The sequence below is a fragment of the Syzygium oleosum genome, unplaced genomic scaffold (assembly GCF_021117445.2).
Source record: "Syzygium oleosum isolate NSW1041296 unplaced genomic scaffold, Sole_v2.1 Sole_v2.01, whole genome shotgun sequence".
Lineage (NCBI taxonomy): Eukaryota > Viridiplantae > Streptophyta > Magnoliopsida > Myrtales > Myrtaceae > Syzygium > Syzygium oleosum.
The window spans coordinates 34,856,046-34,872,166 of NW_026607485.1; the positions used below are offsets into that span (position 1 = coordinate 34,856,046).

Sequence of the window (16,121 nt, forward strand, 5' to 3'; positions counted from 1 at the left end):
GACACCCACGCACGACGTGCTGTTCATAGGAAGACTAACATTGACCATGACTAGGTAGTTATTTAATCATCATCACAAAGGCTAATTAGAATACGATTGGACGTTAATTATAACGGGGCTCGTGTGGGTGTACCTTAGTACGTGATCACGTGGCTCGCTAGCTTGTGATGAGGGGGGAAAAGGCGCAAGTGGGGAGAGGGTCGTGTCCGCGTCCGGTGAAGTTTCGAGCTCACCCGCGACTCATGTGAGCTCAGATCATATCCGCCGTTAAATCAATTGGATTTCACGGGAGGTCTCGTTTCATTCGACGATTTTAAGTTAAGTCAAAGCCTCACGTGAATTGAGAATAAGAATAATAATTTTTTGTGCCCGTGTGGGTTGTCTTTGATTGTTACGAGACAAAGATGTGGAGATGTACAACTATACACAAGATGCGATTTACTCGCTTGTCATTTATGACTCGGAGAGAGAGAGAGAGAGAGAGAGAGAGAGAGAGAGAGAGAGAGAGAGTCTGCTTATTCTAGCCCCACTCTCAGTATGGAAAACGATATAAACTAATTAAGCCATTTTTCTGATAGAGATTTAAGCCAAAATGGAAAAGGACAAACAAAAATGACATGAAAAACAGTTTTAGGTTACCATGAAATTTATCCCTTTTTAAACTCTTTGATCAATTGACGCCGGAAGATTTCTAGCTCGAAAATTAGAGATTATCCATTCGAATTTCGCTAACTACGTGCAAACCATTCCGAGTCAAGATCGCCTGCGTAGATCAAAGGTCCGGATCTAAACGGTTCGGGGGATTTTACCGGATATTTCAAGGATCAACACGCCGGCAAAATGTACATTAATTGATGGTACGCCATGCATAACATGGCCACCCCAATTGTCTTGCACAGAAGGAAAAGGGAATCATGCTGTGCAGATAAAAAAGAAGAGAGAAAAAACAGGAGGGTGAATGGGGTTTTGGTGAGAATCTGAGGAGCAGCAGCATATGTCTGCAGGAAAGACGACGGGAAGCTTCTCCCGTCGTTATTTGTTTACTAGTGGCCGTGGCTTTAGCGGAGGAAAGATTCCGCCACCAGCCCACCGCCGACAGTGTCGTACCTAGTTGGCAAAGTCAAACTTGTTAAAACCAAATGGACGTATACCGAGGCGTATTCCGTGATTTCGAAGCATTTATGCAAAGAGACAAGTGAGGTCAAATACTTTAAACTCGAACGCCAGGAGTGTATAGGAACCGAGTCGAGTCGTTTGATACTACAGCTCAACTTGATCCACATAGCTAGCTTGACTCGACGCTCGATTCAACTTGAATATGCAATGCTCGATACTCAAACTCAAGTTCGAACTGATTAAGTCGGATTAACCTCGAGCTTGGCGAGACTTTGCCATGCTATCTTGGCAAATTTTGGTCTAAACACGAGTGAAGCTCAGACACTCGAAAAGGAAGTATAATCTAGAATGGAAAAATCAAACTGTTTATCTATTTATTTGTATTTGCAAATGCGTACGCAAATCTAAATTTATAAACTCGGAAGTCATAGGCTCGGAAGATATTCAGTCATATATTTCTCAAGCTTGAGCGTATTTCAAAAAAGTCATAATCAGGTCTTGCGGTGGAACTCAGGCGTCAGAAATCAGACGAGGCAAATGTCCAAAGCATTTGGTGGGGGAGCCGCGTCGGATTTCCGACGTCGGAATTCCACCGACGGCAAGATGGAGACATGATTGAGGCTATCTAAATGTGTAGTATACACGTAGGGATGCTAGAAAAGAAGTCTCGGAGCATAATTGAGAAGCGAGCTTTCAATTTCTTTAGTCCAAGCCGTCCGGTTTGATCTTTGGTCAAACCTTGTTTCCCAATTCTCCCACTGGAGTTGTCCAAAGGGTCAAGAAGCTCGGGTGCTTGGGTCTGGCGGTTTGTCTCAAGCCCTAAGCAAATGAAGATCGAGCTCTGGATCTCAAACCCGCTATCATGGTTGTCTTTATAACAAGACATCGGTTTTTTAAGTGAGGGAATTCGTGACAACCCAGAGTGCCACATAAAAAGAAAAAGGAAAGGAGAGGTCGGTCTTGAGTGATTCATAAGTGTCGCGACCGAACTCCCGAGCCCTTTTTAAACAACATGCAAAAAAGGGGGGCTCGCCTGGTACGTGCTAAGTCTAGGTTCGGGACTTAACTCGGGCTCTCCCAAGCCCATACCATATCGCGACTTAGGGTTTAAGTGTTTAACATGCAAGTGGTTTATATCAAGGAGTCGCCACTAATCGATTTGGGGTGGGTCGATTAGAAACCCACATAGGGTGATGAGAGAATCACCCTATTCCTACGAACCAGAGATTAAATGAGTTCGGGGACTTGGTTACACTAGTTGGATAACTAATGCCCTTTCGGTACCATTTTACCCTGTTCATTTCTGAAAACAATTGTCAGGCAATTTGGATTGATTTTAGGACATTTCTCCTAACATGTGAGGTGATCAAGCGAGTGCATAATCAGAAACGATTAGCAGTCAGGAACACAAAAAATTCATGCAGCCTAAGGTTCTAACCTTAACTAAGTCAGATGACATTCAAAAACACAATAGCTCATGGAATTGTATTAAAAACATGCATAACAGTAATAAAATTAACATGCAAAATACTACCGCACAACCTCAGAATTGTCTAATTTAAACAAGACAATAACATGCATAATAATACAACAATAAATTAAAACACTTAGATATAACATAATTTTAAAAAAACTTTTAAAAAAAAAATTTGAAATTTTTTTTTTTCGAAAAAAAAAAAAAAATATATATATATATATACATATATAAATAATAGTACAGAAGAAAAAAAATAATTTTTTTTTAATTTTCTTTTTTTTAAATAAAATAAAAATATTAATATAATATTAAACCGGGTCGGGTTGCGGATCCGGGCCAGGTCGGAACCGACCCGGGTCAACGGATCCGACCTGGGCGTTGACCCGGGTCGGATCGGTCAATCCGGATCAGGTCGGAACCGACTCGGGTCGGATCTGTTAATCCGAGTCGGTTGGAACCGACCCGAATATACAGACCCGCGGGGAGGGGGCGCCGGAGAGGCCAAAATTGGCCGTCCGCCGGCTGACCCAGGCCAGCGCCGCCCCCAAATCGGCTTCTAGGAACACCGCCAAGCCTCGCCGTCCACCTGGGTTGCCGTTTGACCGCCGCTCGCTGTCCACCTGGGTCGCCGTTTGACCGCCGCTCGCCGGTCGGCGACCGAATTAAAAACCGGCCTCTTTGAGGCATTTTGTCGAACACCGGGCGTGCGCGACCAAAAACAGGAGATTCCGACCTGTTTCGAGGCCCCGCCGTCCTCGGGAAACCTGTTCTTACCTTTAACGATGATGCACGGACGGCGGGGGACGGCGGTATGGGCTGGGACTCGCGCGAAACGGCCGGCGCGGGTCCCGCCAAACCGGGAGCAAAAACAGGGGAGAACAGAGCAGTTCGGGCCGGGGGACGACTCACCGGTCGACGGCGCGTCTGGGAGGCTTCCGACTGGTCGGGGGGGCGACGGCAACGCTGCTGGTTCTCGTTCGTACTCCGGCGTGATCTCGGTACGCTCTAAACTCACTCTTTCTCTCTCTTTTCTCTCTCTGTCTCTCTCTGCTCTGTTTTTCTCTCTCAAATGGCCGGGAATCCGATCCGGTCGGCGACGTCGGTTCGGCGGATCACCGGCGGCTCTAGCTCGCCGGGGGGGACTCCTGCGACTATACTCTCCTACCCGTGAGCCAAAAGAACGGGAAAAAGCACACCCAATCTCTCATTCTCTCGGTTTTTCTCTCTTTCCCTGTTTTTGTTCAAAACGGCCGACCTAGGCTCTCTGGCTCTCTGTGTCGCCGCCGTCGGCTCGGCGGCGGGGATGGATGGCTGAAGCTGAGGCGCGGTGGCCGCCGGAAGCTCCCTTTCTCTCTCGGCTCCACTCTCACGCTCTCTCTGTGTTTTTTCTCAAAAATGACCGACCGTCTCCCTCTCTCTCTTTCTGTCTTTCATAGCTGACGACGACGAGTCTGGGCTCGGCCGCGTCGGCGTGACGATGGCCTGCACCGGCCTACGCCACTCCACGACTTTCGTGGCTATGGCAGGCCGGTGCAGAGCAGGGGGGCCGTTCAATGTGCAGAGACAGAGAGGAGAAGGAGAGAGAGAGAGAGAGAGAGAGAGAGAAAGAGAGAGATCGGGAAACGGGGGGGAGAAGGGACTAGCCTTAATGGCCAGTCCCTATGGCGTGCTGCCCCGATCCTGCTCTGGCCGGATGGGGACGGGGCGGCCGCGCTCAGCCGCTCGTCGCCTCTGCGTCAGCAACAAAGGAGAACAGGGGAAAGGAGAACGACGGCTTGGCGAGGGGGAAGAAGGAAGGGGCCGGGCCCAGCTCGCGCAGGAAGAAAAAGAAAAAGAAAAGTGGGCCGAGCCCACGCGGGGAAAGGAAGAAAAAGAAAGGGCCGGGTCACCAATCTCACCCGACCCGACTTTTTTTTTTTTTTAAGGATTAATTAAGAAAATATGCTCAAATAGGCCCTATTAATGCAAATATGCCTAATTCCTATATGCAATGCATTTAAATAGAAATATTTTTTATTTTAGGAATTAATGAAAATTAACTCCTAAATTTTGTGTAATTAATTTTGGGCAAATTAAAAATAGGTGTCAACAATAAGTAAGATCCACTCTGAAATGGTCGGCACCGCTCTCATATGATCTGTATCCCTTTCGGTCGCTTAGAGTACTCCGTTCAAAAGCTTGGCCCGCATGAAACTGTAACCGGATTATGATGTCAGGACTCGTGGGTTATGGGCCCATCATGCTTCCATCATGACCCGGCCCATGCCATGTGACCCGAGCCCCAACATAAGTGCTATCGTGACCATTTAAAATTAAATCTTACTTTCGAATCACTCGATATAACCTCTCTGGCATCCGATACTTTGGAATGTTACAACACCACTAGCGGCCGTCGTAATCTGCAGCAGAGGCAGAGGTTGGTGGGGATGGATCTTTCTCATGGACAAGAGTGTTTTGGGTAAGGAAATTGCTATCTTGCAAATAAAATTCAATGTGTACCCATGCCAGATGCAATTTGGTATTTAATAGCAAAAACCAATATGTATACTTGTAGATTTTGAATTGTAAAAACTGAAGAGTCCTTCGGTATTTTTCTAAAATTAAGTATATTGAAATAAAATTCAAAATAACTAAGTGGTCAAAAACCTTGTATTCTCAAAATAGTGGCCCAAATATGACATATATAGTGGTTTATGAAGCCACAAACGAGTTCAAATACTTTTCATTAAGGCCTGTTTTTTTACATTTGCATAAAAGAAAAAGAGAATGATTTTTTAGCTTTTTTGTCGAAATTTAGAACATTATTTAATTTCTTAAAAAAATTAAAAATTATGTATATATTTATGTATCAAAAGAGGTTCGGATTAAAACAAAATCAGAATGCATCAATTAAAAGATTTAAATTAAGAAAAGACAAAAAAAAATCGATCCATGAAGACCCAATAATCTTTGGAACGAGTTTATTGCCAGTTTGTCAATTCACTTCATGCGAGTAGTCATTTAAATTCCAAAAGAATAGAAGTTTTTAAATGTGTTACCAGAAGTAAAAGCTTGAGAGAAAATCCTTTGAATCTTAATCTAATTATAAATATCTTATTCTATTATAATCTAGTATATTATTAGTTTGTTTTCATTCAATAACAAATAAATCTATGGTAATACTAAAAGTAGGGTAAAATGACGTGCGTTATTCAAAATAGGAGTGGAAATATTTTTTTTTTATCGGAATGTGGAAATACCAAGTGATTACTATGATATAGTACAAAAGGCTCGATTGAAGTTTCTAGAGGCATCAAGTTTCTAGAGGCGTGTCTAGATAAACGTATACTTTATGATGCAAAATTTGCGACAGCCACATTTTGATTTTTTTTTTTAATCCGAAACGTCCAAAATTTTCACGATAGACAAATGTCGACATGCAAATTCACGTATAATTTTTACATAATCCTTTTAAAGTCGAATAATATTTTAAATTTTGGTGAGAATAAAAGAAATAAAATATGACAAACTCCAAAAAGAGAAAATGAATCCACACTATACTGCCATAGGGGAAGCAAAGCATGCTTTCACCACACAAATCATCATCCAATGCAGGTTTCAGTTTCAACATCAAATTCAACTACGAACATTTTGCTCTTTCTTATCTAACCAGTGACAAATACAATCTCTTTCTATCTTCAAGATCACCATCTAGCAACTGTGGGAGTACCAAGTGGAATCATCTTTATTAGACCAGCTTTCTGTGATCCTGCAGGACTGAATCAACCGCTCGATTTGTGCTCCTTCGGACACCGCCACTTCCTTCTCCAGCAGCAAGCAGTATTGCTGGAATGTGTCGATGTTCACATGTAATCGGAAATCTATGCAGAACAGGAACTTCATCTCCAGCTGGTTCAGCTCCGACGTGCTCACTCCGCCGACCTTGGCGTAGTACGCATTGTTAAAGAACCTGCAGAGAACATAAGAAATAACCACTTCAGAAACCGGCAAAGCGCGCGACCAAGGATTCTCTCTGCAAAGCTAAGAGGACGGGACAAGAATTCGCATTTCAAGACAGCTAAAGCTTCGCCCAGCACATTAGGAATCGATTCTTGAGGCAGGTACTTACGCATCGTCAATGAATTTCGCTGCTACTGTGAGACTCGTTATCAGAAGGCGATGAACGTTTAGAGAAGTCAAGTGAACGTCCGTGTTCTGTACGAATCTATCCATGTAAATCTGAGCGATGACGAAACAGGACGGACTGCAACCCGAATACTTGAAGATGCGTTCTATATATTGGCGAATGGTCAGAGAGGGTGGTCTTACACCGTGGAAAATGGTGACTACATCTTTAGATTGTGATGTCTCCAGAAGCCTCTCGTTCTTCTGGACAGATCTATCAAGCGCTGAAGAAAGGAGCGTCAAAACTTGAGGAAAGCCCAAAACTTTTTTGCCCTGTTCTCTGAGACCCAGAGAAAGGTACGTGTCCACGCTACAAATCTCGCTATTGGGTGACGAGGTTTCCATGTCAGGGGTTCCTGCAAATTATAAGTGTTATGAACGAATTATTTCCAAGAATTCAAATTGAACATAATCCGGAACACATTCTACAAAATAAGCATCTCAAGGAACTGATAACTAATACAAAAGGCACTCTTCAGAATCTTAGAATGTCCTTCATTCACTTTTGAGTCTCTCTCCCCCCATGACTGGCAAAGCTTCAATGAACATGCACGCCCCCTATTAAACTCAGTCTGATTGACTCGATTTATCAATCTACTATAGGAGGCACACCCCCTATTTGTTTAAATCAAATATAAGTCCCTCATAGTAAAATTCCGAACTTCGCCTCCTTTGTAAGATGTTCCTCATTACCAATTCATGCTTGCGGAATCCATATGCATTCCAGTCAGAAAGCAAATAGAACGAGTTCTAGTGTTAGCTCACTAGACTGAATCAACACATGCACACGAGCTCCCATTGCGCCCCCTCAAACCAGCACCCGCCACCCACACACACACACACAGAGTATATCACTGATGAGATGCAAAACATTGGCTTTTTCTGTAGGGCTTGCACCACAACTTTCCCAATACTAATGACCAAAATATTGGAAACCATCATATGATTAGTTGCAATCAATTTAATTGCATTCACAGAACCCTGCTATTCAAGGCAGCAACTTGAATTTTGAACAAGCAAATAAGAGAGAGATGATACTACGTTGCCCTCAGGTGCAACTTCAATTTACGAAACTAGCAAGACTGTGCCGCATAATTACAGTGCATCATCAGCAACGATCAGTGTGAAACATCGATCAAGACTGGCCAATATTCCAAAAGGATACTCTTCGGAATGTCCATACGGAGAGATTCACACTTATGTCAATCCTCTCATACTCTTAAGATCTCAACGACTGATTCAGCCATAATTATGCATTAATGCTCCCCAACTTGTGTACTGCTGTTGCAGTACAGTCAAATATGCATAACAAATTCACATTACTATCATGTTTGATAGACGTGCTTGGGATTGTTGCTTAAACGAATTTTCAAAGATCAATCTCAGACTCTCAGTTCCGTATAAAGGGCAAGAATGGCATCCCTATAAAGATGCTGACAAGATACAAATGCAGTTAGAAGCACCAACATACACAAACACATACTTACATTAATTAATGTAGGTATTCGAATTTTGCTTGGGGTACAATGATTCGGAAAAACCACAGAAAAACTTTCTCAGGATTCAAAAAATTTCAGAAGGAATGAAGCTGCTTGGGCTAAGCATACAATCAAAAGCTCAATATGGAACAGATAGATTATAAAATACCCATGCCATGCTTATGACCTAATTAATGGTTTTTTTTTTTTGTCAATAACACTTAAAAAGAGTGTATTTCACCATTATGTGACTGGAGAATCCACCTAGCCAGCACTCTAGGAGCAGAGTCTAACCTGGCTTAACAGAACTTTACATTCCGTCCCTTCTACAGAACTTGACATGGCAAAGATGAAGTTTCCTCCTCTAGACAAGATGAAGCCATTTGACATTACTTAAGTCTAAATCATATCGCTATGCTTTTCCTGATAAATGCCCAAGGATCTCCCCGAAGTTTTGCACGACAAACTTGGAAACTTACGCAAAAACAAGACTTACCATGACCATTTTGAAAATTCAACTTTGCTACCTCGCTATGCATAGAATTCATACCCACATCGCTCATTCTCCGGAGTACTTCAAAAGGTACTAAAATGCTCCACAAAAGAAATGGGTTTTTACCCAACAAGCTTGATTAAGTTGTCCAAATAAGTAGTTAAAGAAAACCTTAAAAAGCCGAAACAAGAAAATTCTCAAGACATCAAAACAGGATATCAAGAAATCCAAAATCCCCAATTCAAGAAAATGAAATTGACTAGATCTGTCTAAGAACGCCCACACCCGAATTGCCCACTTGACAATAGAAGCGAAAAGCAGAGACATTTCGCACTACTTCATACCAGAAACTCAGCTAACCAAGATCGATCTTCCCATCGCGAAGATCAAATTCCGAGACAGCAGCCGAGCAAACGCCAGGTTCGGCAAGATCAAACCTAACCCAGAAGGCTAACATAACCCATCTAAACCACAGAAAAGAGGGCTGGGAGCGAAAAAGAAGAGAAAGAAGTTCGAGGGTCTTACTTGTTCTTGAGGGCTCTGTATCTCGTTGCTTCATCCTCTACCTGCACAAGCATATATGGAGGCGAGCAAGAACAAGATACAGAGCACCTGGATAGATCATTCGTATTCCATCAGACTCACATCTTTCACCCCCATTTCTCGGTCATGTCTCTTCTGCACTAGCTTGCCACCCGCCCAGAGATCGAGAGAGAGAGAGAGAGAGAGATTGCTTTCTCTTTTATCTATCCCTTCACATGTGTCTCACCCTCTCCCTTCACATGGAAGCTCCTACTGTTCTGCTATTTTGCTTTTCAACATTTCCCTTCTCTCCCTCTCTCTCTCTCTCTCTCTCTCTCTATGTGTGTCAACCTCCAGTTACTTTATGTAGAAGATAGTGTCGGCAGCGGAAGCAACACTTGCTTGTAATTCTTGGTGGGGTGGAATTCTTGGATCCTTGGCTTTCTTGGTGGTTCAACACAGGGTCCCACGAAAACACCCTCCTCACTGGTGTTGCGGTGCAAGATTGGGATCCCTCTCTTCTCCAATCTTTCACTGGCGAAGACAAAGAAGTTTCCCTGATTTGCTTCTTTTAAGGTCAATAAAGCAATGAACTTGCGTAATCTACTCCTAGTTTCCTACCTTCTTTCAAGATTTTCCAAGAATGACAGGCTGAGCATTTGGAGAGGTAATTGATTTTAGGTTAATACAAAACAAACACACTGATAATTTTTCAAGATTTTCCAGAGATACATTTCCAATTATTTTTTATTATTTTTTTAATTTTTTTTTTTTTTTTCTTTCTTTTTTCCTTTCTCACCCCTCGAATGCGGACAGGCCGAGCATTTGGAGAGGTAATTGATTTTACTAGACACGCACCTTTTGTCGATTATGCCAATGAGCCGGCCTCGCCGTTACAGTAACGGCGAGGCTCGACCTCGCTGATCGGTTGGCGAGGTCGAGCGCTCAGACGGGCACCGGCTCGCTGGCGCCAAGGCGAGGCCGACCTCGCTCAAGCGAGGCCGACTCGCTAACGCCGGCGAGGTCGTGCTCGCAACGGGGCGAGGCTCGACTGCCGCTGGGTGGCGAGCCGACTCGCTAACGTCTGCGAGGTCGAGCCACCAATGGCTGGCCGCAGCGGACACCAGCCTTCCGCCCGCCTGGCCGTTAGTCCGACAACCGCCGGAGGTTGAAGAGAAAGGAAAAAAAGTAAAGAAAAATAAAAAAATTAATAAAAAATTCGAAAATAATATTAAAAATTAGTTTGGGATAAAATTGTCACATGATAATGGAGTTTTAAGGCCAAAAATAGCGGGGTAGATTTGTCACAATGTACCAGCCTTGATTTTTTATGGTAAAAAATAGTTTGGAGTAAAATTGTCACAAATGTACGGGCTTTTAGAGCTTTTCGCAGATAACCCTGATTTTACTAGACACGCACCTTTTGTCGATTATGCGAATGAAGAAATTTATGCCGAGGAAAAGACAGCGTGATAGTTTCGGAACTATTCTCAACAATGGTGAGTCTACTAAATTTCAATCGTCAGATAATGCAAACCTCATATAGGACCCATAAAATTCATCGGTTCGAGCTCATATGTTTCGGGTGCACAAAGAAATGGCCGGCGGGCCATTTATGATGCTACAAGTGTTCTAATTCTTCATAACATGTAACTAAATAGGGACATGCAAGAAAGAAGATCATCCCAAATAGGATGATTAATTCGGAAATGTGCCATCAAATGCCATGTAAATTATCTGCAAAGAGCTTTCGACTTCATGGCAATTATGGTCTCTCACGTAAATAGACTATTAGTAAATAATAATAGCTTTTTGCCAAAACAAAAATAATAATAATAGCTAGATGTACGCTCTGCATATGGTACAATAGATGGACTATCGAGGACAATCAGTAGAGGCACTAAATCACATATCTTGAGAAGAAGCTTTACCAACTTGCTAAACTCGTGCGCCTCCGAGGATCTCTTGGTCAAATGAAGCAAGATATTCTTTCTAGTTTTGAGATTGTACGGGTTAGGCTACTATGTCCTCAACAAGAGCTATCTCTCTCTCGGCCACCATCGTCACCGCTGCCAGGCCCCCTCTCTTGTCACTCACCAGAGCCTGTGGCTCGAGGCCATGGGAGCTCTGGCACGAGCGAGCCAAAGATGCGAAAGTCAACCGCATTTGATATATAAATGACCATGGTAGATTATGAAGTTCATAGGCGCGACGGGATTTTGAGCTTTTACTTGAACATATTACAATCAAGTGGTATATTACGCCGATCCTTAGATATTAAATTTAGTGAAGATAGAAGATTTATAATGCTACTTCCGCGTGATCCTGAAGCACCCCCATGTGACTTCACTAATTAACGCCCCGATGTTGTGCCACGATGCATTCAAATCCAACTCGTCCCATCTTTTCTTTGAAAGCGATGTTTACTGAACTTCTAATAAGGGGGAAAGGATCAATTCCATGAACTACAGATCAGATAAACATACTTCATAGAAATGGAATTATGAATCCAGGAGACTTTCACGATCCTTTAAGGGATAATTTATCGTAATAACATGACAGTTTCTCGCAATTCAAAAGTTTTCAAGGAGATAAGATTTGTTACTCCGAGATCTACCCATTATGAGTCACGGCGAATGGTCTTTTGAGAGAGATTATAGTAATCCGCTGTGAATATATAAGCTTAATTTCACCATCATGGTCCAATCATTTGCCACCCAAATGAAAGCTTTATTCCACCAAACATGAGAGGATGGACGTGTTTGGTGTGCATGATGAGGTGGACCATTTTTCTGTCCCCCTCCCCTGGCGGTGGCCTGTCATAGGATTGCACTAATTCGATTTATTAGAAGAAATACATGTATAAACATATGTTTAATGGCATATAAGATATCTCCCGGACTTTATGGTAGGTTAGACATTGCATCCTTACAATTCTCCCATTCCACCGCAACAAGAGAACGTGCCACTAAGCATTTTGAGACTTAATTTATGTCGGCAGAGCTTTGGGAAGACTCAACCCTAAGTGAGGTCATTTGTCCATCAATATTTTATGGGGCGAACCAATAAATAAAGATATGATTATGTATATACATCAGGAGGATAGCATTTATTGATTGCTAAAATAAAAAGTCATGTAAATTTATTGGGGAAAATTGTTCGAAAAGTCTTAAATAAATTGTACTTTTGTCAATTCAGTTTTAAACCTTTTAATTGTGCTAATTGAATCTTAAACTTTTTCACGTTTTGCCAATTGAGTCAATCCGGTCAATTTTAACTGAAAATTGATGACGTGGACGCCAGCCATCCTACGTGGCACGACCGGTTCTTTTGTGGACAATTTTTAATAATATTTTAATATTTTCCGAATTTTTTAATTATTATTGTTTTCTTCATTTTCTTCTTCCAAGCTCACTAGGGATCATGTGGTATGGGCAAGGCCACGATACTTGCTTGTGGTTGACAAGGGCCTAGCGGTCCTTGCCTGTGGTCGACAAGGGTCAGCCGGCGACCCTCACCGGACATGATAAAAAAAAAGGAAAAAAAGAAAGAGAAAGAAAAAGGGAAAGAAAATAATAAAAATAATAAAAATCAAATTTTAAAAAATTATTCACGTCAGCGATTTCTAATTAAAATGGATTGAATGGACTTAATTGGAAAAACGTAAAAATGTTTAGAAACTCAATTGGCAAAATTGAAACGTTAAGGATTGAATTGGTAAAAGTACAATAAATTTAACATATTTTGGATAGTTTTCCCAAATTTTTATTGATATCTTTCAATCAAAGAGGGTGGCCATCCTCTTTGTTTCCCCTTAGAAACAACATGACAACGCGTAAATCATGTGAAATCTCAAGACATGTTGGAATGACTAGCCCGGTCGACTCCAATTGCTTGATGCTTGGACCGCCCTCTGGCCACCACCTCGTCTTTCCATGGGGCATCTAGCAAGGTTGCTGTCTTCTAAAACTATTATTAGGTATATCGGGCGAGCAAAAGTCCCGTGCACTAAAGCTTTATGTGGCTTCCATGCCAGATCCACACGATCCATGCACTAACAAGTATCAAACTATGTAGTTAGTGCATCCACCGCAGGCCATCGAGGACATTTTTCCTGGTAGACATTCAAGATCAATTTCCAAAGTTTAGTTTAATGCAAGCGAGTGCGATCCAATCGTGGAGACCTTAAAGGGCAATTTCGACATACATTGGGAAAAGGGGCAAATGTACAGGATCATCGTGCGCGAGTGTGCAACATGAATGTCTAAGGTTTAATAAATTATTACATGCTCCTAAAATATTCTGAACGTGCACATAAAATAACAAAAAATGCATTTCATTTGAAAGCTTGATGGACCCAACTACTCACTTCTTGTCCTGTGCTGAAAATGGATGTTAAGCTCCATCTGTTGTATAAAGAAGAAATGAGCAAGAGTTCAAGCTTCCTTGTATGCCCCAATTCTGAAATCTATAGTAATGCATCTTCAGAAAAGAACCCCAAGAAATGAAAAAACCAAACTACTATCAACCACTTCCAAATTCTAAACACCTCTCTATCTCTCTTCAACCACTACTAGTGTAGCTTCCAACTAACGCCGCCATCTCCGACGACGACACGACGACCCCAATGCCGCGATTGAGGGGAACGACCTCTCTCTCGGCTACACCACTATCGAGCTGCTTGGTAGGGAAGACGAAGAGAGAGAGGGATGTAGAGATAGAGGTTCATGACATAAACTAAGGAAAGGCAGCATAGACAAGGAGGAGAGGCGAGTGAGTTATGGAACGGAATAATGGAAGTGCAAAACTTGAAAAGTGCCGCACCAAAAAATGACCAACTTTTGGTGATAATTGATAAGCGACGGACTTAGTCGAATAGTAGCAAAATGATTGAATGTTGTAGGATTCAAAATTAGGGATGGTAATTGATATAGGGAAAATTGTTCAAAAAGTCATCAGCCTATTGCACTTTTGCCAATTGAGTCCTAAATCTTTACATTTCCTGCCAATTGAGTTCATCCGGTCAATTTTGGCCAGAAATTGCTGACGTGGACGTCGGGCGACCATGTGGTGCTGACGTGGATATTTTTAAATAATATTTAAATACTATTTTCAATTTTTATGGTTTTTTTCTTCTTCTTTTTTTCCTTTTCTCTATTTTATTTTTTTGGGTTTTAGAGTTGGCCAACGAGGGTGGCCGGTTGACCCTCACAGGCTTTGGGCGAGGGCTGTGACACCCTCGCCGGCCAAAGCGAGGGCACGCGAGCCCTCGCCCAGATTCGGCGAGGGCTGCCGGCCCTCGCCTAGCCAGATCTGGAGAGGGCATTGCGGCCCTCGTCGGATCTGGGCGAGGGCTCGCGCGCCCTCGCTTTGGCCGGCGAGGGCGTTGCGGCCATCGCCCAAAGCTGGCGACGGTTGGCTGGCCACCCTCGCCGGCCAACTCCAAAACACCCATAAAAAACAGAGAAAAGGAAAAAAAAAAAAAAGAAAGAAAAAAACCATACAAAATTCAAAAAAATTATTAAAATATTGTTTAAAAATGTCCACGCCGACACCATGTGGCCGGCCGGCGTTCACGTCAGCGATTTCTGGTCAAAATTGACCGGATGGACTCAATTGGCAAGAAGTGTAAAGGTTTATGACTTAATTGGCAAACTTAAAAAGTTTAGGACTGAATTGGTAAAAGTGCAATAGGTTTAGGATTTTTTGGACAATTTTCCCAATTGATATAAGTGCAAAATGAGGTTAGATGAATATACGTTTTTTACAAACAGATTTTGACATTTTAGCTTTTCACTCATTCCGCTTCCCCATCACAGATGCCCATTTTTCCTTCCTATTTACGTAACGTTTTTTTTTTTTCCATTTAGAAACACTGTCTACGACCTCGTTTTGGTAGCAAGGATGATGACCTATAATAATAGATAGGATATAATTCATCCTATCCTTTGCATTAAGATCGATTATAATTTATTCCATCTCGTGTTTGTTATCCCGCCTCGAATCGCATATGCCCGAGTTAGGTTCTATAAGGGCTCGGATATCTCATCCCGGGTCTCCAGCGCTCAGATGATCTACTTCGAACCACAAAAAAATAGCGGGCCCGACGTTGAGGGCCATTTGCGACCACGGCGACGGTATACGGTGGATGTTGAATTGCCGATAACAAATGCATCTCGTTACCTCTTATCTCATGGTACTGGGAAAAGTATCAAAAAAATTCTAAACCTAAGCATCATTTCAATCATAAACTTTTCAATTTGACCAATCTAGTCCTAAACCTTTTCACATTGATACCAATTCAATCCATATGGCCAATTTAGGCTGGAAATCGGTGATGTTGACACCGGCCATCTTACGTGACATGGCCGATAGCCGGTGCTGACGTGAACATTTTTAATAAATATTTTAATAATTTTGTTAGATTTTTTTAAATAACTTTTATATTTTTTTTTCTATATTTTTCCTTTTTCTTTTTGCTGGTGCTGATGGCCAGTCGCTGGCCATGGACCCTAACCATGGGCCACAGGCCATGAGCGGCGCTAGGGCGAGCTCCGGCGAGGTTTAGGCTGCGCATGACAACGATTCTGTGCCCGGGAACAGATTCTGCTCAGAAATGATTCTTTTTTATTCTGTGTCCGGAATTGATTCTGAGCATTTTAAGGCGTTTGTTAACGGCCCAAAATTCCATCCTTGGAATAGAAAAAGAACAGAAATGCGTTTGGTAACGCCACAAAATTTCTTTTTATTAATAATATTTTTAAATATTTTAATATTTCTTTCTTTTTTTTCTTTTCTTTTTTTCTTTTCCTTCTTCTTGGCCATGGCTTGCTCGCCGGCCATTGCCGGTAAAATATTTTTTTATTAATAA

General features: G+C 42.2%; 1 protein-coding gene across 1 annotated transcript; it reads right to left on the reverse strand.

The window, feature by feature from the left end:
• Positions 1-6,112: 6,112 nt before the first annotated feature.
• On the reverse strand, positions 6,113-9,784 carry LOC115665259 (cyclin-P3-1). Its single transcript, XM_030587133.2, has 3 exons — positions 9,254-9,784; positions 6,702-7,113; positions 6,113-6,542 (listed from the first exon to the last, which is right to left on the reverse strand). The coding sequence occupies exons 1-3, from the start codon at positions 9,285-9,287 to the stop codon at positions 6,284-6,286; spliced, it is 705 nt and encodes a 234-aa protein (XP_030442993.1). The 5' UTR covers positions 9,288-9,784; the 3' UTR covers positions 6,113-6,283.
• Between the last annotated feature and the right edge of the window lie 6,337 nt (positions 9,785-16,121).

Bases quoted from the DNA above. Each gene is read 5' to 3' on its own strand.
- LOC115665259 (XM_030587133.2), bottom strand. From the start codon at position 9,287: ATGAAGCAACGAGATACAGAGCCCTCAAGAACAA. The intron at 7,114-9,253 runs GTAAGACCCTCG...TATAATTTGCAG, and splicing joins TACAGAGCCCTCAAGAACAA to GAACCCCTGACATGGAAACC. The intron at 6,543-6,701 runs GTAAGTACCTGC...TGTTCTCTGCAG, and splicing joins GCGAAATTCATTGACGATGC to GTTCTTTAACAATGCGTACT.